The following is a 16,030-nucleotide window of genomic DNA, read 5'->3' as shown; positions in this document are numbered from 1 at the left end:
GTTCTGAAAATAGGTCTTGAGGCCGCTCATGGACGGTGGCCCGCAATTTTCTTTCGAGTCGAGAAATGTCCTCAACGCACAAACAAACCAGCGAGGGCCCTAATAGGTACCTAGTATTAGGTCTTGGGTTCCCCTTTCTTTTACTCTAGCCCCCACCGACTACTGCGCATTTGCTTTCAGCCCGACGCACTGCCCCTTTCATGTTTACCGGAGATGCCATCCGACATCCAGCTTATAATGCCTGTTACCTAGAAGCGTAACCACTAGGATGATACAGTATCCTATTCTTTCGTATCGATAATCCTACTCCTTCCCTAGGGAAGTGACTAAGCACCGTTAGTCTTCTCCAAAACCCAACTTAGGTCCAAACTTTGGACCCAAGACCCAACCCATATAGGTTTTGGGTCCGATTTCTATAACCCAACCGGCAATGAGTACAAGATAGAGGGGTAGGAAGAATGGAAAACGTGAGAGAGGGGGAGGAAGAGCAGCGAGGACGGGTCTTTTATATCGGCGGCATTCAAGGTAGGTTTGCAAAACTAACCGGATACAGTAATTCATAGGTCTGCCGTTTACAGTCTTAATAGTCTTCATAGTACTATTCAACAAATTAGAGTAAAAACAATTCGGAAAGGTTGAATAGTACAATAGGGACTATGCAGTATGTGAATTTTGAATAGGAATGAATCAATTACAAATCAATTTGTACTACAGGAATAGTACCAGAAACGTAATGTCATATTAATTACTAGAAACTAACTGGGATTCTCAACTAAATCAACTTGATCTTCTTGCTAGATATATAAATTCTCATTTGTTCGCTTTGGAATATACAAATCAGCCATTCATCTAGACAACAATAATAGGGGCATCATCGTTGACAATCATCTTCCTCGCGCGAATAACCCAACAATGACAGACAAAAGTGACACCTGTTTTCTTGAAAAACCGAAGCAGGGACATTTGAGCATAGAATGATTTTATTTGCATCACCCCTGGTTACTTGGGTGCGGTGTTATTATTGGAGCACCCACCGGTTTATTACTAAGTGTGGTGATATTCCCCAACGTGATATATCCTTCCCCACGAGGTAAAAGTGGGAGTATTTATTCCCCACTATCTCAGCACAGCCATGCAAATTCTCTAGCTGAATTAGTCTCATTGAATACAAGGAGTATAAAACTTCACAACCGTCTACCTAAAACACAGGTCCAGCACGGATTATCCGATACGTATGTACTGATATGCGCCAAGGCGAAATATCACTCACTCAAACATGTCGTTCGGTGATCACGAATGATATCCTCCGACGCGAAGGCCGAGGGCTGAAACATACATCGTACCATTGCTGCTTCCTGAAAGCGTCGGTTGCCGATCACTGCTGTAGTCCAATAAAGAGCTTCACCGTTGACCCCTCCTCGGCGTTGGTAAACAGCGACAAACACCGATCGGAGCCTTTGATACCGAGTCCGACTCCATTGAGAGATTTTCTGATGTGTGCAACCCCCGCCCCGTCCGGATATAAACAAAAACCATACGGATGTCAGAATTCGACCCACTTACATGCAGAAAGAGGNGGGGGGGGGGGGGGGGGGGGAAACTTGGATCAAAGAACATTGGAAGAGCGCTGATCTTGCTCTTGGACAGCACAATCGAATATATTTAAGCTTATCACGCCATCTGACTCCAGAATGTAACCATCTCTTCTCACGCTCATTGCCTCGCAGCGAGTTAAGCTTAATTATCTTCCAGCCACCACATTCTAGATATACCACGTCCATCAACAAACATGGCTATTACTATCACTACCCCCGAAGACAAAGATCAACCACGCCGAGTCCTCCTCGTCAGTATACCTCGCACCGCCTCGAATCTTTTCCTGAAGATTCTCAACATCCCCAACCAACCAAACGTCCTCACCAACCAAAAGGGAGGCTACTTCTTCCACGATGCCTTCACGATAGCCAGCAGGGACGGTCGCGTGGAGAAGCCACTAGACCAATGGACAACAGATGCGAAGAGCGAGACCAAAGCCGCCATCCAACAGTGCTTCAACGAACTAGAAGACTACTCGACCCGAGCCCGCACCGAGAGCAAGATAATGTTCGCCAAAGAACACGCCTTCTGGTTCCTCAACCCGGGCTTCTTCACCAGTGCTATGAGCGGCGCCCCAAAGCCCTCACTCGAGCAACTGAAAGAGTTCCGTATATCGATGCCAGAACAATATGGACCCTCGCAGACATTCTCTCCCAATAATAAAACCGTCATGCCAGATGAGTACCTGCGCACCTGGCAGCTGGCCTTCATCATCCGTCACCCGGCACTAGCTTATCCATCGCTGTACCGCGCTATGCAGAAGTTATCCAAAGTCGGTTACATTGATGACGACGGAATCAAGGGTTTGTCGCTCACGAACATGAGCCTGGAATGGACGCGGAAATTGTTCGACTGGTGTCTTGAGCAGCCGGATGAGTCTGTCATACCTTTGGTCATCGATGCCAATGATGTGATCCATAACCCCGGTGCTGTGGCTAAGTTCTGTGAAAAGGCTGGGCTGGACACTGCGTCCTTGCAATTTGAGTGGAGTGGTTCTGAGAAGAAGTCTGAGAGCTGGGCAACTGAGAGTGCAAACATTGGTAATACTGAGGAGCTGGCTCTGCATAAGAATGTTGCTTCTATCATGCTGTCGACTTTGGAGGAGTCGACTAGTGTTGTTAAGGACAAGGCTCCGGCGTCAGTTGATGTTGACACGGAGGTTGCTAAGTGGCATGTCGAGTTTGGGGACGAGATTGCTGAGCTGCTTGAAAAGGCTACCCGAGATTCTATGCCGGATTATGAGTATTTGAAGGCTCACAGGGTCACTGTCTAAATTGATTTTTTTATTGATTTGTGACTTTGTGGTTTCAGATACATATTTTGTTCCTTTCTCTATAGTACGAGTAATGAATGTATGGTTACACTGAAGCAGTGTTTGTCAGTGCTCTCTTTGTCCTGATGGGGTATATTAGATAGCCCATGGTAGCGTTAGAGTATTCATACTTCTCTTCTTACCTTTATCTTTCTTCACCGTAGATGACTCCGTCCATCAGTCCATGAGTGTCACCATTTATCCACCATTTTCATTACTGCGTAGGTGACTTCTGGAATCTCAAATCCATATCGGATTCCCCATCAACAACAGATTTATCCATCGAGATTTCATCAATTTCTGAACTTACTCATCATGACGGAACCGGTTATTGGCATGGGTGCTCCGCGTGACCGTGACTATCACGCCGTTGAACAGTGGATTGCGGCGAATTGCAACCAAGCGACAGACTTGCCAGCCACCACCTCATTCGAAATTCCCATGATAGAGCCAGTTCTTAAATTGGTTTCTAATTTTGGTTTCTGGCATCGTCAAGTCGTCCAGATCCTGGAATGTCACAACCTTCATCGCCTTGTTGATTCTGATCAGGAGAGGCCTTTGCGTTATCACCCCAACTCTAAATTATGGCTGCAGCTCACTAAACAAGTGAGAGCATGGCTAAGCAGCTGTATTGACCCTGCCTTGGAGCAAGAATTCGTTGGAGACCGTAAGGTGATGTATGCGGATGAGTTTATGAGGAAACTCAAGGACCACATGAAAAGCTCACGCCGTGGCGCCATAAAGCGGGTGTGCTTTGATATCTGGGATTCTCGGCTCGAGGATTTCTCGACAATTAGGGAGTTTGTTGCAGGGTTGAAAGAGAGACTACATTCAGCAATCGATCTCGAAGCCAACCTTCTACCTTACCATGCTTTGATTGTTATGCTGCGACAACTTGAGACCTTATCTACGTTGGAAACTTTTGCAATGTCAGAGCTCACGAAGTTGGAAGCGCGTTCAAACCCTGTGGTCGACACGACGATGGTAGATTTCTATGACACTTGTACTGTGGTTCTCAACTATGTGAAGGAGAAGGGACTTGACTCCGAGGACGTGACACCCTCAGTTCCGTTGGCGGTCACCCGTGCACCTGGAAAATAGAAGCACCTACAAGCTCACCCGTCAATTTGAGAACGCTGACTTGCGCCAACATCAAAGCGAGTGACGCGCAGGCTTCGACAACAAACGAGGACGCATAGCAATCAATATTCTTCTGCTTCCCTTGTAGTATTCCGTCTTCATAATGAACTTCTCAATTAATGGCGCCATTCCTACGTACAAATATATACAGTCGCCTTTAGATAGCTATATGGCGATGCAAACTCCAATAATTTGCACAGTTGCATAGAATGCCATGATTCTCTACATGAAACCGGGGTTTTTTTGGCGAGGAAGCGATTATACTATGATTACCATAAATAATCACTATATTTCACCACCAAAGGGCCATATTAACCATCAAATAGTGTGGGGGCCAGTTTACGCGCTGCGTGTCGACCCAACCCCGCCCTCGAGTGAGGCTGAGCTTTCTCCATTCATATCCAACAGCTTATTTTCGTCTCTGAGCTCCCAAATTCCCAACCCCTCAAATTTGGCCCTCTCTATGCTCATTATTGGGTTTCAAAATGAGCTTTGGGTTTGGTATCGGGGACTTCCTCGCAATTATCCAACTCGCCAACAAGACTCGAAAAGCGTTTGTCGATGCACCAGCTCAATTTAAGAGCATTTCCGATGAGTAGGTGAATTCCAATTTTGATCTCACTTACCTCAATCGGTTATACCTGGTGTGGTAACAAATGTTGTAACAGAGTCAGAAGCCTCTCTCTTGTACTGCAAGATGTAGAGATCGACATATCCGCGAAGGAGCTTAGCAGTCAGCAACAGGCTGAGCTACAGGAGATATCAACTGGTTGCAACGAGGTCCTTGCCGATACTTTGAAGAAAATTGAGGACTACACAGAGTTGTCCACTAGAAATGATGCAAAACGAAACATCGCGAAGCGGGTGTGGAAACGCTTGAAATGGGAACCAAGCGACGTCCAAGAACTTCGCCTTCTAATCGGCACTAATATCGCACTCCTGACAGCATTCAATGGCCAAATATTGAAACGCAGTGTGGCAAAACTGGTGCAGCATCAAGACGAGGCAGAGCGCCAGAAAGTCCTTGATTGGCTCTCACCATTAAGCTACGCGGCCCAACAAAGTGATTACATTAGTCGACGCGAGGAAGGTACTGGACAGTGGTTCCTGGACTCATCTGAGTTCAAAGAGTGGGTCTCCGGTTCAAAACAAACGCTCTTCTGTCCTGGTATTCCAGGTGCCGGGAAAACAATTCTAGCATCTATCGTGATTGATGAGCTCCACGATCGATTTGGAAATGCAGGCGATGACATTGCTATTGCGTATATTTACTGCAGTTTCAAGCGACACGATGAGCAAAGCGCTATTGGATTGTTATCAAGTCTCTTGAAACAATTGGCTCAGTCACAGTCATCGTTGCCTAGTAGCATCCAAGAGATGTATGCTAAACATGTAGCGAAAGAAACAAGACCTTCAATGGGCGAAATATCCGAGTCCATCCAATTACTATCACAACCTGGCAACTTTGAAAAGGTCTATATAGTAATCGACGCTTTGGATGAGTGTCGGACGTATGATGGATCCCGAACAAAACTCTTGGATGCAATTTTCAAACTTCAAGGTGCTCGCAACATACACTTCCTCGCTACTTCCCGGGTTATCCCTGAAATACAGGAAATATTTGAAGAAACCCCAACCCTTGAGATTCGTGCTAGCACGGTAGATGTCATGCGATATCTGCAAGGAAACTTGGAAATGCTCCCAACATTTGTTTCACGAAATCCGGAATTGCAAATGGAGATTTCAACGAAGATAAGTGGAGCTGTTGATGGAATGTGAGTAAACCCTTGGCGAATACTAAAGAATACTCAAGAATCTTCTGCAGTCCTCTAACGCAAGTACCTAGGTTTCTACTCGCCCAGCTATACCTGAACTCCTTGGTCGGGAAAAGATCACCTAAAGCAATCAGATCCGCGCTAAAAGACATATCCTCTGGTACAAAGCAATACGATTCCGCCTATGGCGATGCTATGAAGCGAATTCAAGGGCAAATATCCGATGAAACAGAACTGGCCATGCAAGTCCTTACATGGATCACCTGTGCCAAAAGACCGCTCACTACGCTGGAGCTGCAAATTGCACTAGCAGTCGAAATAGACGAGTCGGATTTTGACAAGAACAATATCTCCGATCTAACTCAAATAGTCTCAGTCTGTGCAGGCCTAGTGACAATCGATGAACAAAGCGATGTCATTCGACTAGTGCATTATACAACCCAGGAATTCTTCGAGCGCAATCAATCAATTTGGTTCCCAAAGGCAAACCACTATATTGGAAGCATCTGCGTGGCTTATTTGTCATATGATACTTTCAAAACAGGACATTGCCGAACAGACGCAGACTTTTTATCACGCCTCGATGACCATCCTTTTGGACTTTATGCAGCGGATTTCTGGGGCAGTCATATGCGAGAGCGCGAGGTAGACGGGGAACAACATATAAGCGATCAAGCAATCATTGAACTGCTGCTAGACATACCGAAAGTCAATTCCTGTGTGCAATTCATGGTATATCGTCGTCCCCATTCTTCCAACAACACGTATTTTAGAGGAGGGGATTTGTGTTATCGTTATCTCCTATATACCTCGCATTTTGCTACAGGTCTGCATCTTGCAGTTTACTTCGAATTGCTTGATATGACCCAAAAGTTGATTTCACTTGGGGGTTCAGTGGACTGCGTGGATGGCCTTGGAAAAACACCTTTGGCATGGGCAGCAGAGCATAATCGCCTAGGTCCTATAACATTACTCCTAGCAAATGGCGCAGATCCAAACATGAAAGACACCCTAGACAGGACACCCCTATTTTGGGCAGCTATGTTTGGCCACGAACAAGCGGTGCAGTTACTGCTCGAAGCAAACTGTGATTGGCTGTCTAGTGATGACCAGGGTGAGTCATCACTTCATGCTTCGGCCATGAACGGATCGGAGAAGATTACCCGTCTTCTTGTACAGAAAGGGCTCACACAGTCGACGGATATGTGGGGCAACAATCTATTGGTTGAGGCCGCTCTACGGGGTGATTTAAAACTTGTGAAGCTTTTGCTTGACTGGGATCCGGATATCGACCCACAAGATATTGGATTGAATGCCTCACTCCAAGCTGCAGCAATGCTTAAGGGGAACGAGGAAATTGTTCAGTATCTCCTGAATAGGGGCGCTGACCCTAATTATATTGATTATCTTGAAATAACGCCACTTATGCACGCATCAACATCAGGCAGCGTGTCGATAGTACAAATCTTACTGAAGTGTGGTGTTGATTTGGAAAGGAAAGACCATAGTGGGAAGACTGCACTTAATCGCGCAGCAGGGAGGTGGGGTTCAAAGGAAATAGTTCAGCTCCTCCTAGAGAATGGCGCTGATATTAACTCCGAGGATAACAGTGGTCATAGTGCACTTTTTTCTGCAACCTTCCAGAACCGTTACGAGACTCTGCTTGTTCTTCTTACTTATACCAAGATCAAGATCTCTCCCGATCGGTATGGCCGAACACTTCTACATGTTGCTGCAATCCGCGGCCATTTAGAGTCAGTCCTTATACTGCTCAAATTTGATGCTATTGATTGCGAAGCTCAAGATAAGTTTGGTCGCACAGCACTATCAGACGCTATCATGCGAAACAGATTTGATGTTGTGAAAGTCCTAGAGACATTTTCCGAGACAAGCTCCCAAGTGACAGTTAAGTCAGTGGTTAAAGCCAGCTCTTAACCGGGGCGAATTATTTGTGATATTTGCAGCATTGATATATTGAGGCGTGAGAGTTTCTACCATTGTGATACTTGTAATGGAGGGGACTTGGATATCTGCAAAGTGTGCTATCATGTTGGAGCACGATGCCTGGATGGATCTCATGAAATGCATCTACGGCCTAAAGAAGAAGCTGCTCCTGGGCCTGAAGAAGCATAATTGCTATGGAGAAAGTGGAACTGGATCTGGTGTGATTTTGAATTTCCCAGGACAAAGAATAGTATAGAGAAATACTTTACCCTAATTGAAACTACGTGCCTTCTGGGTCAAATGTCATCTCGGCAAGATACCGCTGTTGCCGACTCATAGATAGGCAAAGGCATACGCCTTTTATTCATCCATGAAGACAGTGCTCCACAATCCTCTTGTACACCTGAACACTCTCAATAAGCTCCTCAATTTCGATACACTCGTTATCTCCATGAGCAACCAAGATAGAACCCGGCCCATAGAGGTACTTCTTATGTCCACCCTTCAACCGCGGAGCATCAGTCCCAAATGCGACAGGCATCGTGCCCATACCCGGTACATCGTGGTCCAAGTACAGCTCCGGGTACATAAATTTCTTATTCAGACGAACAAATTCATTCTTTGAAACGATAGCTTCCACTAATCGCTCAATTTCGGGTAGGTCACTTGCAACTCGGATCGCACATAGTGCCGTGCATTCCGCCGCAAGGATATTGTATCCGACGCCCCCTGTGATTTGACCACAATGAAATGTGGACGGTCCAATTATGTCGGATGATGGGTACGTTGTTCGCTCAAGCGCTGCCAGAACATCGGTCATCACGGAGATTGCGCTCCGTCCTCGCTGAGGATAGCCTGAGTGCGCTGGAACTCCCTCGCTTGTGAGCTCAAAGACAAAATGACCTTTATGTCCCACAGCTAGTTTTCCTTCGGTCGGCTCGCCAAATATGACTGCCTCCCAGGACAGGTTCATTGAGTTGGCTGCGAGCATTCCCGGTCCTCCCTTTTCCTCTCCAACGACAAAAAGAAGTGATACATCACTAGGCTGGACACGGTCTTCAGCGCGTAGCTCTTCCAGTGCAATGATTTGAGCGGCTAATGGGCCCTTATCATCGCATGAGCCCCGTCCGTAAATTGTAGTTGGCGTCAGTCTCATAGGGATGTGCGGAGGAACGGTGTCCATGTGAGATGTGAGACAAATTCGTGTTTTGCGCGATGAGCCTAAGTAGGCGTAGACATTGCAACGGAGACTATCTGGACTGATTGGAATGCGTTCGACGGTATAGCCTAAGCCATGAAGATGCTTTTCAAGAAATAGACCGATCTCGTGTTCCTCGTTGCTGATAGATGGGATTTGCATGAGCTGCCCAAGCAGAGTGACAACCGCAGAAGCCATTATGAAATTCGATATCGTTCATACGTGGAAGGTGATATTAAACCAAGCCAAAAGTTATAAGTGTATAGATTGGACAATCAAAGTGGAGTCGTGAGCATTTGAGTGCTTTGATCAATCGGGTTGATCAAGTTAAGCCGGCGACCCAGTAATCCGGCAGGCTCAACAGCCAACCAGGTCAAAGAAAAACTTTTGGATATCTGACGAGCCTACGCCAAAGATAGATCAGGCCGGGTATATCTCCCGAGTTCGGCGTTCTCACCGAGAGATTGAGACAACCTTCGGATGGGCTTCCGATAGTTTGAGATAGGCTTATCAAGTGTGAATATTCATGAGTACCAAAGATTCATAACCTGTCACAGGTGGAAGAATTAAAAATAGTACTCCTTCTTGGAGCCAACAAAATCAGGCCGGGCCAAACAGAAACTCATCTCCCAGCTCACACGCCAGGTCTCTTAGAGATTCATCCTGAGGGTTCATTCCATCTGGCCATATGAAGGCTTTATCTGCCAGAAAACTATCTATAAGAGGATTATCTAGGGGAACTCCGTCTCCAAAGCCTAGCACCGATCCATCGGCATCGTGAACCATTTGTTCCTGTGGCGCTGTGCTTCCATTGGGAGCCGTAGATACACGGGAGCTTGCTTCGTTGGCTTCTCTCATCTTTCCAACACTTGCCCGGGTACGCTGTAGTCTTTCGTAGTAGTCAAAGCTAGGAAGATTGCCATCTTCCTTCATGGCTCGGAGTATAGTGAAAGCATATGAGACGGCGTCTGACATTCCCACATTTGGATCCATGACTGCAGACATGACCAAGATGAGAGTGGAGGAGAAGAGATAGTGTGCATCAAAGTATCCAAATGACGCTAGAGATCCTTCAACAAATAGCTTTGATAGGATGGAATTCGATGCCCGCGCGGCCTGCACACAGCTTTCTGCCAGGGCGAGGGTAGTAGGGGAAAAGACCCTGGGCGGGGCTTCGGCAGATGTAGCGCTCAGTGAAAAGCGATTCTTGAAAATATATAGTAGAATCGGACGAGTTGTCGAAATCACACATTGATTATAGTGAAGATGAAGACTGGAAATGTGTCGAGGCAAATGCTCTTGGCGTAGTTGTAGCGTTGATGGGAGTTCATCATTCCACTTTCGCAGACTCAGAAGAATTCGATGCACCCTTTGTACAAAGGTTTCTGTAGTTCTTTGTGGGAGACAATATATATCATTAACTAGAGTGAAACTCATTAGTGATGCGGACAATGGCCTAAAGTGGAAAGACGCCTTTACGGATTTGCCCTGTGATTTTTGCCAACTTAACGTTCGCGACTAGGTGGCCGGGATCGGTAAATTCCTCCAACTCGGCTGGAATAAGGCCTTCATTTGTTGGAAGCTCAACATCAATCACAGCATCGCTTATAAGCAAGGGGTATCCGAGGTTGGAGCTGCATAGTCGGTCGAGCGTGTAAAGTGTCCACCAGACGCGCTTTCGGTGCTCACGATCCACCGGGCATAGTTTTGTATCTGTGGGCAGACTTCGATGAAGGCCCAATCCAAGTGCCATTCTCAGGGCAATACCGCTATAGGTGTACGCCGTTTTGACGCGTCCTAGAGCGTTTGAATAAAAGCACTATGCAATTGCCGTGAGCAAAACCGCCAATTTTTTTTTAAAAAAAGGAAAACCTTGGGATGTATCGACTTACGAAAAGAACCATGACTTCTACCTGTTCCACTGAAGGGGTTTCATACAGATCTTGCAATAGACCCACCGCACGCAGGAAGTAGTCTGTTCCCGGTACGTGTTGATCAGCCATCCTTCGTTTTCGGTTCGAGTACATTTCACCCAGCGCTAACAGTACAAAAAACTTGCACATCCATGCTGGGTTCCGGGGAATCTCTCCGGCGCACGTTCGGTCCAACGTGTCGAAAAAGGTTTTCTTCAGAATTAAATGGTAGTCGGTACCTATGAATCGAATGGCAACCTCCACCAATAACCGAGCCTGTATTCGGTCAGGCAACACTACCTCTGGGCGCATCAGACGATGAAAAATGTCGTGTTGGAAATATGTCGGAGATGCCCACGATGAAAGATCAGCATCTTTGTCGACGCATTGGAGCAAGGTGTCCCCAAAAGCAACGCAGGAAGCCTCACCAATAAAGATTGGCTGTGAGGATGATCTGGCGGCAACAAACCCAGTGGGCGATTCAAGAAGAGGATTAGAAACATCAATATCTGGGGACTGGGCCGAGGGCTGAACTGGATCTTGAGTAAGACAGCTTGTCTCATCTAGCTCAGATGAAGCTCTTGATCGCTGCTTTTGAGCTCTCAAAGCTTTGACTTCTCCCTCTAACTTTTTGATGTATCTAAGAGCTCAATTTCATTAGCTTCCAGGCGTATTAGAAAGAGCTTAAATATGATGACATACGTCTCGGACACCGATATCTTTCGGTCTCGTGTAGGAAACTCGCACTGATCTCGATTTTGCGACATGCAGCATGATTGACAGGGCTGAGTCCCCGAGCATTTGATCTTCTGTGAGTGACATCGTCGGCAACTATACCGACCAAAACTTGTTAGTTTAGGAAGAGATAGGTTTCGGGGGATCTCGGGGCATCTCACGCTACATAGATGCGCCTTTGCCTCTTGACTGACGGGCCGTGTCTAGATTCCATGAGAGTAGATGATGTGACGAAATGGAGAAGGGGAAAGCTGTCGGAAACAAAAACAGTGCGTTATCTGCGGAGAACGAGATAAGAGTGTGGAGTGCGGAGTAACAACCCACACGTACCCACACGTTACTGTTAAGGAAAGGAAATCATAGGTTGTGTTGAGCTAGGTAGCTGCTAGAAAAGATAGAGAGAAAGAGAAAGGAATATTAAATTGATTGGGAAAATGGCCCTATCCACCTCAAGCAGAAACGCGGTCTCAGCAGTTACTAACACTGAAGACAACATTCTACTCTAGGGAACCACAATCTATTAAGACAACTAACTAATTACAGAGAGTATCGGAAGAACACATCATAGTCGCCTTTCTCCGGTCTTTTTTCCAGTACCTCACCTGCTTCTTCAGCCCGGCGAATTCTCTCTGCTCTCCTTCTGTTCACTATCGTCATCCCCGTCATCAACAAAGCGACCATTACCAATGCCACCACTGCAAGCCCCAGGCTGATGGAAAGTCCCTTAATATACCGCGGTGCAGATTCCGTAGTGAATATCTGCCCGACGGCGACACCGGCAGTGTTTCCGAAGCAGAGTGTCATACCGACCATCGTAGCCCGTTTGAAGTGGCGAGCCGTGTTGTCTTGAAGCCACATGAGTGACAAACCGGTTGTGGGATAAATTCCGAGAGCAACAACTAGAAGGATTTAGTTTGAGAATGGCAAATGGAATCAAGGGGATTCTAAACTTACCAAAACACGCGAAGAATCGAACGTTCAGGTTCTCCACCGAAATGAGAAGTGAGTAACCCATAATCAGACATAGTAGGGGCCCGGCAAGGAACGGACCTCTGACATTGGCCCTGTCTGAACAATATGCAATCATGAGGAACCACACCAGGCCGACCATGTAGATTGGGACTGTCATCAGATTTGCTCGTACGCCGGAATATCCCAACCCAGAAACAATTTTGGGCAGGAAAGTCGTAAATCCATAGAGAGAGACATCCACACTGAACTGGTAGATCCAAAACGCATACCACTTAGGATCAGTCAGAGCGCTTAGAGACTCGGCCCAACTGAATTCTTCATCCTGACCCCAATGAGGATCATTATCGTATCGGGCTTGAATCATGCTCTTTTCTTCGGCGCTTAAAAACCAGGCAGTGGTGGGATGTTTCGGGAACACGAAAAAGAAAATTGGCACGAGAAGCAAAGTCATGGCACCTTCAATGGCAAACAGCCAGCGCCATCCTTCCCACCCGTTAGGTCCGTGGACCTGTGTGAGTCCGTAAGCGAGAAGTCCACCAAAGGCACTCGAAAAGGCACTAAATGCAAAAATTAAAGCAGAGCGTTTTCCTCGTTCACTTTTCTTGTATACTAGCGCAATGTATACGTTGATGCAGGGAATTAATCCAGCTTCGAAAAGGCCGGTCATTAGCCGACACGCATAAAGCCCTTGCCAGTTTTGGATGAATGCTGAAAAAAGGTTAATGCCTGAACACAAAGCTTGGAAAGCCATCTACATACCCATTCCAAGAGTTGTAATCCCCCAGCAGAAGGCGCATGTTGACAACAATGGCTTAGGCCCGATGATCTTGAGAAGCACTGCAATCGGTCCCTCAAAGGGGACATAGGTTGCGTACCTGTTGGTTAAAATATATCAGTAATTATCCAAACATAGCAAGCTCAAAAGGCCAAGGGCTCGTACAGTAAGGTTGTAGCGGTTCCAAACTGGTTTCCAACTAGGCCCAAGTCCTCTTGCAGTCCAGCTGTATTCGCGTTTCCGATGTTGCTTCGGTCCAAGTTGGCCATCATGTAAAAAGCGCCCAACATTCCAATAGCAAAAATCTATATTCACATTAATACAAGCACTTAAGCCTTGATGCATATATGTGCATGTGATGCTGTCTTACATCAAATTTCCTCATCATCCTTCTTTCTTTGACTGGATCAATGTAGATCTCAGCCGAACCGACGCCCATACCAGGCTCGTAAATGTCGGCCGTGTGGGCCTCTTTGATTGATTTCGTGTCCATTGGGTTTGAAATGTTTGGCAAGGTGAAAAAAAGCCTTTTGTTTGCCCTCGAGGTAACAATCAAGTAGCGAGTTTTGACAGATTATGCTTTGATATATAAAGTTGTACAATAATAAGCTCTGGGAGGAGGACACTGGATTACAGGGCTGCTTGCCCCAACGCCTGAAGGCCGAGATTACGCTTATCGAGACCATACGACAGCTTTCGTACTTTGATCCAACTTTAATTCAAATTGATCAAAAAGCTAAAGCTCTTTGCTTATCTTGCGAGGATCGGTTATATCTCAACGTTGCCGGACCAATCGGCTTGCAGCTTCGAGGTCGGGGTCGATCGTTTGATGTTATACCCCAAGCAGAAAAGAAATCGCCAGACTGAGAGAAGCTGCACATTTTTACTTTTATTTTGAGAGACTAGGAGAAAGAAAAAGTTCGAATGAATTGCCTTGAACAACATCGCGCAGCCGTCGGACTGTCCGTCATTACTTTGTTGGCTGCCTCGCTATGGGCCGTTTATCGCATTCAATCCGAGTCAGAGCTTCCACCAGACATTCCAGCACGGATTGACAGGATTTTGAAAGATACACCATTGATTGATGGCCATAATGATTTGCCTTACCTCCTTCGGGTGGAACTTCAGAATAAGATCAATGACGACCGCTTCACATTCCGAGAAGGTGCGAACTCAAAAGGAACTTTTGAAACATCACACATTGATGATTTACTGACGGATAAAATTCGGTACTTAGGACTCGCTAGTCACACTGATCTCAAGCGCCTGCGACAAGGCCGGGTCGGAGGGCAGTTCTGGTCTGTCTTCATGGAATGTCCCGACACGAAGCAGATAGATGACCCAAGTCACATCGTACGCGATACCCTCGAGCAAATTGACGTCGCTCGTCGTTTCATAGAAGCAACACCCGAGCTGAAGTTTTGTCCTACGGCTGCTTCTGCCGTGGAAGCTTTCAAAGCAGGCAAAATAGCATCGATGCTGGGTGCAGAGGGGTTGCACCAAACCGGCTCCTCCATCGCAGTTATTCGCCAATTGTGGGATCTGGGAGTGCGTTATATCACAGTCACTCATAACAGCGACAATGCGTACGCGACTGCAGCTGCTACCGTGACCGCTCTAGGAACCGACTCCGATGCGGGATTGTCCCCGTTCGGGGCATTGGCTATCCATGAGATGAACAGGCTTGGTATGATGGTAGACTTATCTCATACGTCACATCGAACCATGAGACAAGTATTAGATATCGCTCGATCACCGGTGATATTCAGTCATAGTACATGCTATTCCTTGGCAAAGAATTTTCGAAATACCCCCGACGATGTCATCAAGCGGTTGAAGACAAACGGCGGGGTTTTGATGGTGATGTTTGTGCAGAGGTTCTTGAACGCAACTCACCCAGAAAGTGCCGATGTCGAGACCGTGGTCGATCATATAATGCACATCGTCGAGTTAGCAGGCTGGGATCATGTCGGAATTGGAGGTGATTTCGATGGGACAGTCACTCTGGCGAATGGCATTCACTCAGTGGCAGATTATCCTAAATTACTCGAGGCTGTGATGCGAAGAGGAGCTACGGACAAGCAAATCAGGAAGTTGATTGGCGAAAATATCCTGAGGTGAGTTTTGGATAAATCGCAAGAATCGACTAATTTCAGTCGAACCGACGTACAAACAGCGCTGACAGTATAACCCAGAGCCTGGAGCCAAAACGAGCAAAATGCAGACAGATTTACGAGTGAGAAGCCAATAGAAGATGTCTGGGAAGGGCGTAGTTGGTCGAGATGGAACAATCCTTTGCCCAATATGATCCCAGGGAACCCTGATCGGATACAGGCCCATGACTATCCATAGATACTACTTGAAGCTATGCAGTTGCCAATCTGGTCAAAAAACTCTTACAAGGATTTATCTACACTTTGACTACATAGAATGGGCCACCATAAGCACATCTCAAGAGCGAGTCATGGTGCCAGTGTACTCGGGTGACTATACCTACCACACGATCAACTTCGAGTCCATTATTGGAAACACTGCACTTGCAAATAGACATCCACAAGGTCCATAAATGGGCCGGGACCCTTGGTGGGCTATGAGTTTAACCTCCGAAGCCCTACCCAACCCACAGCCCATTCGTGAGGGCTCATAAGGCCCCCATTATAGCCCATTTAG

General features: G+C 46.6%; 6 protein-coding genes across 6 annotated transcripts; 4 read left to right on the top strand and 2 right to left on the bottom strand.

Annotated features, from left to right (window-relative positions):
• Nucleotides 1-1,789: 1,789 nt before the first annotated feature.
• PEX2_046500 (uncharacterized protein) lies at nucleotides 1,790-2,869 on the top strand (the record flags this gene model as incomplete). The annotated part of the gene is made up of 1 exon (XM_016741925.1): nucleotides 1,790-2,869. The coding sequence occupies one exon, from the start codon at nucleotides 1,790-1,792 to the stop codon at nucleotides 2,867-2,869; it is 1,080 nt and encodes a 359-aa protein (XP_016603155.1).
• Nucleotides 2,870-3,223: 354 nt separating this feature from the next.
• On the top strand, nucleotides 3,224-4,009 carry PEX2_046490 (uncharacterized protein; the record flags this gene model as incomplete). The annotated part of the gene is made up of 1 exon (XM_016741924.1): nucleotides 3,224-4,009. One exon carries the CDS (start codon nucleotides 3,224-3,226, stop codon nucleotides 4,007-4,009), a length of 786 nt encoding a protein of 261 aa, XP_016603154.1.
• A 524-nt stretch (nucleotides 4,010-4,533) lies between these two features.
• PEX2_046480 (ankyrin repeat domain-containing protein) lies at nucleotides 4,534-7,758 on the top strand (the record flags this gene model as incomplete). Its single annotated transcript, XM_016741923.1, has 3 exons — nucleotides 4,534-4,643; nucleotides 4,717-5,823; nucleotides 5,895-7,758. 3 exons carry the CDS (start codon nucleotides 4,534-4,536, stop codon nucleotides 7,756-7,758), a joined length of 3,081 nt encoding a protein of 1,026 aa, XP_016603153.1.
• A 373-nt stretch (nucleotides 7,759-8,131) lies between these two features.
• PEX2_046470 (M20 family metallopeptidase) lies at nucleotides 8,132-9,163 on the bottom strand (the record flags this gene model as incomplete). Its single annotated transcript, XM_016741922.1, has 1 exon — nucleotides 8,132-9,163. One exon carries the CDS (start codon nucleotides 9,161-9,163, stop codon nucleotides 8,132-8,134), a length of 1,032 nt encoding a protein of 343 aa, XP_016603152.1.
• A 402-nt stretch (nucleotides 9,164-9,565) lies between these two features.
• PEX2_046460 (MFS transporter) lies at nucleotides 9,566-13,853 on the bottom strand (the record flags this gene model as incomplete). Its single annotated transcript, XM_016741921.1, has 9 exons — nucleotides 9,566-10,137; nucleotides 10,445-10,784; nucleotides 10,858-11,505; nucleotides 11,581-11,709; nucleotides 12,298-12,512; nucleotides 12,568-13,293; nucleotides 13,345-13,460; nucleotides 13,526-13,665; nucleotides 13,731-13,853. The coding sequence occupies 9 exons, from the start codon at nucleotides 13,851-13,853 to the stop codon at nucleotides 9,566-9,568; spliced, it is 3,009 nt and encodes a 1,002-aa protein (XP_016603151.1).
• Nucleotides 13,854-14,284: 431 nt separating this feature from the next.
• PEX2_046450 (dipeptidase) lies at nucleotides 14,285-15,481 on the top strand (the record flags this gene model as incomplete). The annotated part of the gene is made up of 1 exon (XM_016741920.1): nucleotides 14,285-15,481. One exon carries the CDS (start codon nucleotides 14,285-14,287, stop codon nucleotides 15,479-15,481), a length of 1,197 nt encoding a protein of 398 aa, XP_016603150.1.
• Nucleotides 15,482-16,030: the final 549 nt, after the last annotated feature.

Source organism: Penicillium expansum (assembly GCF_000769745.1).
Source record: "Penicillium expansum strain MD-8 chromosome Unknown contig147, whole genome shotgun sequence".
NCBI lineage: Eukaryota > Fungi > Ascomycota > Eurotiomycetes > Eurotiales > Aspergillaceae > Penicillium > Penicillium expansum.
This window is presented reverse-complemented; position numbering and strand designations above follow the sequence as displayed.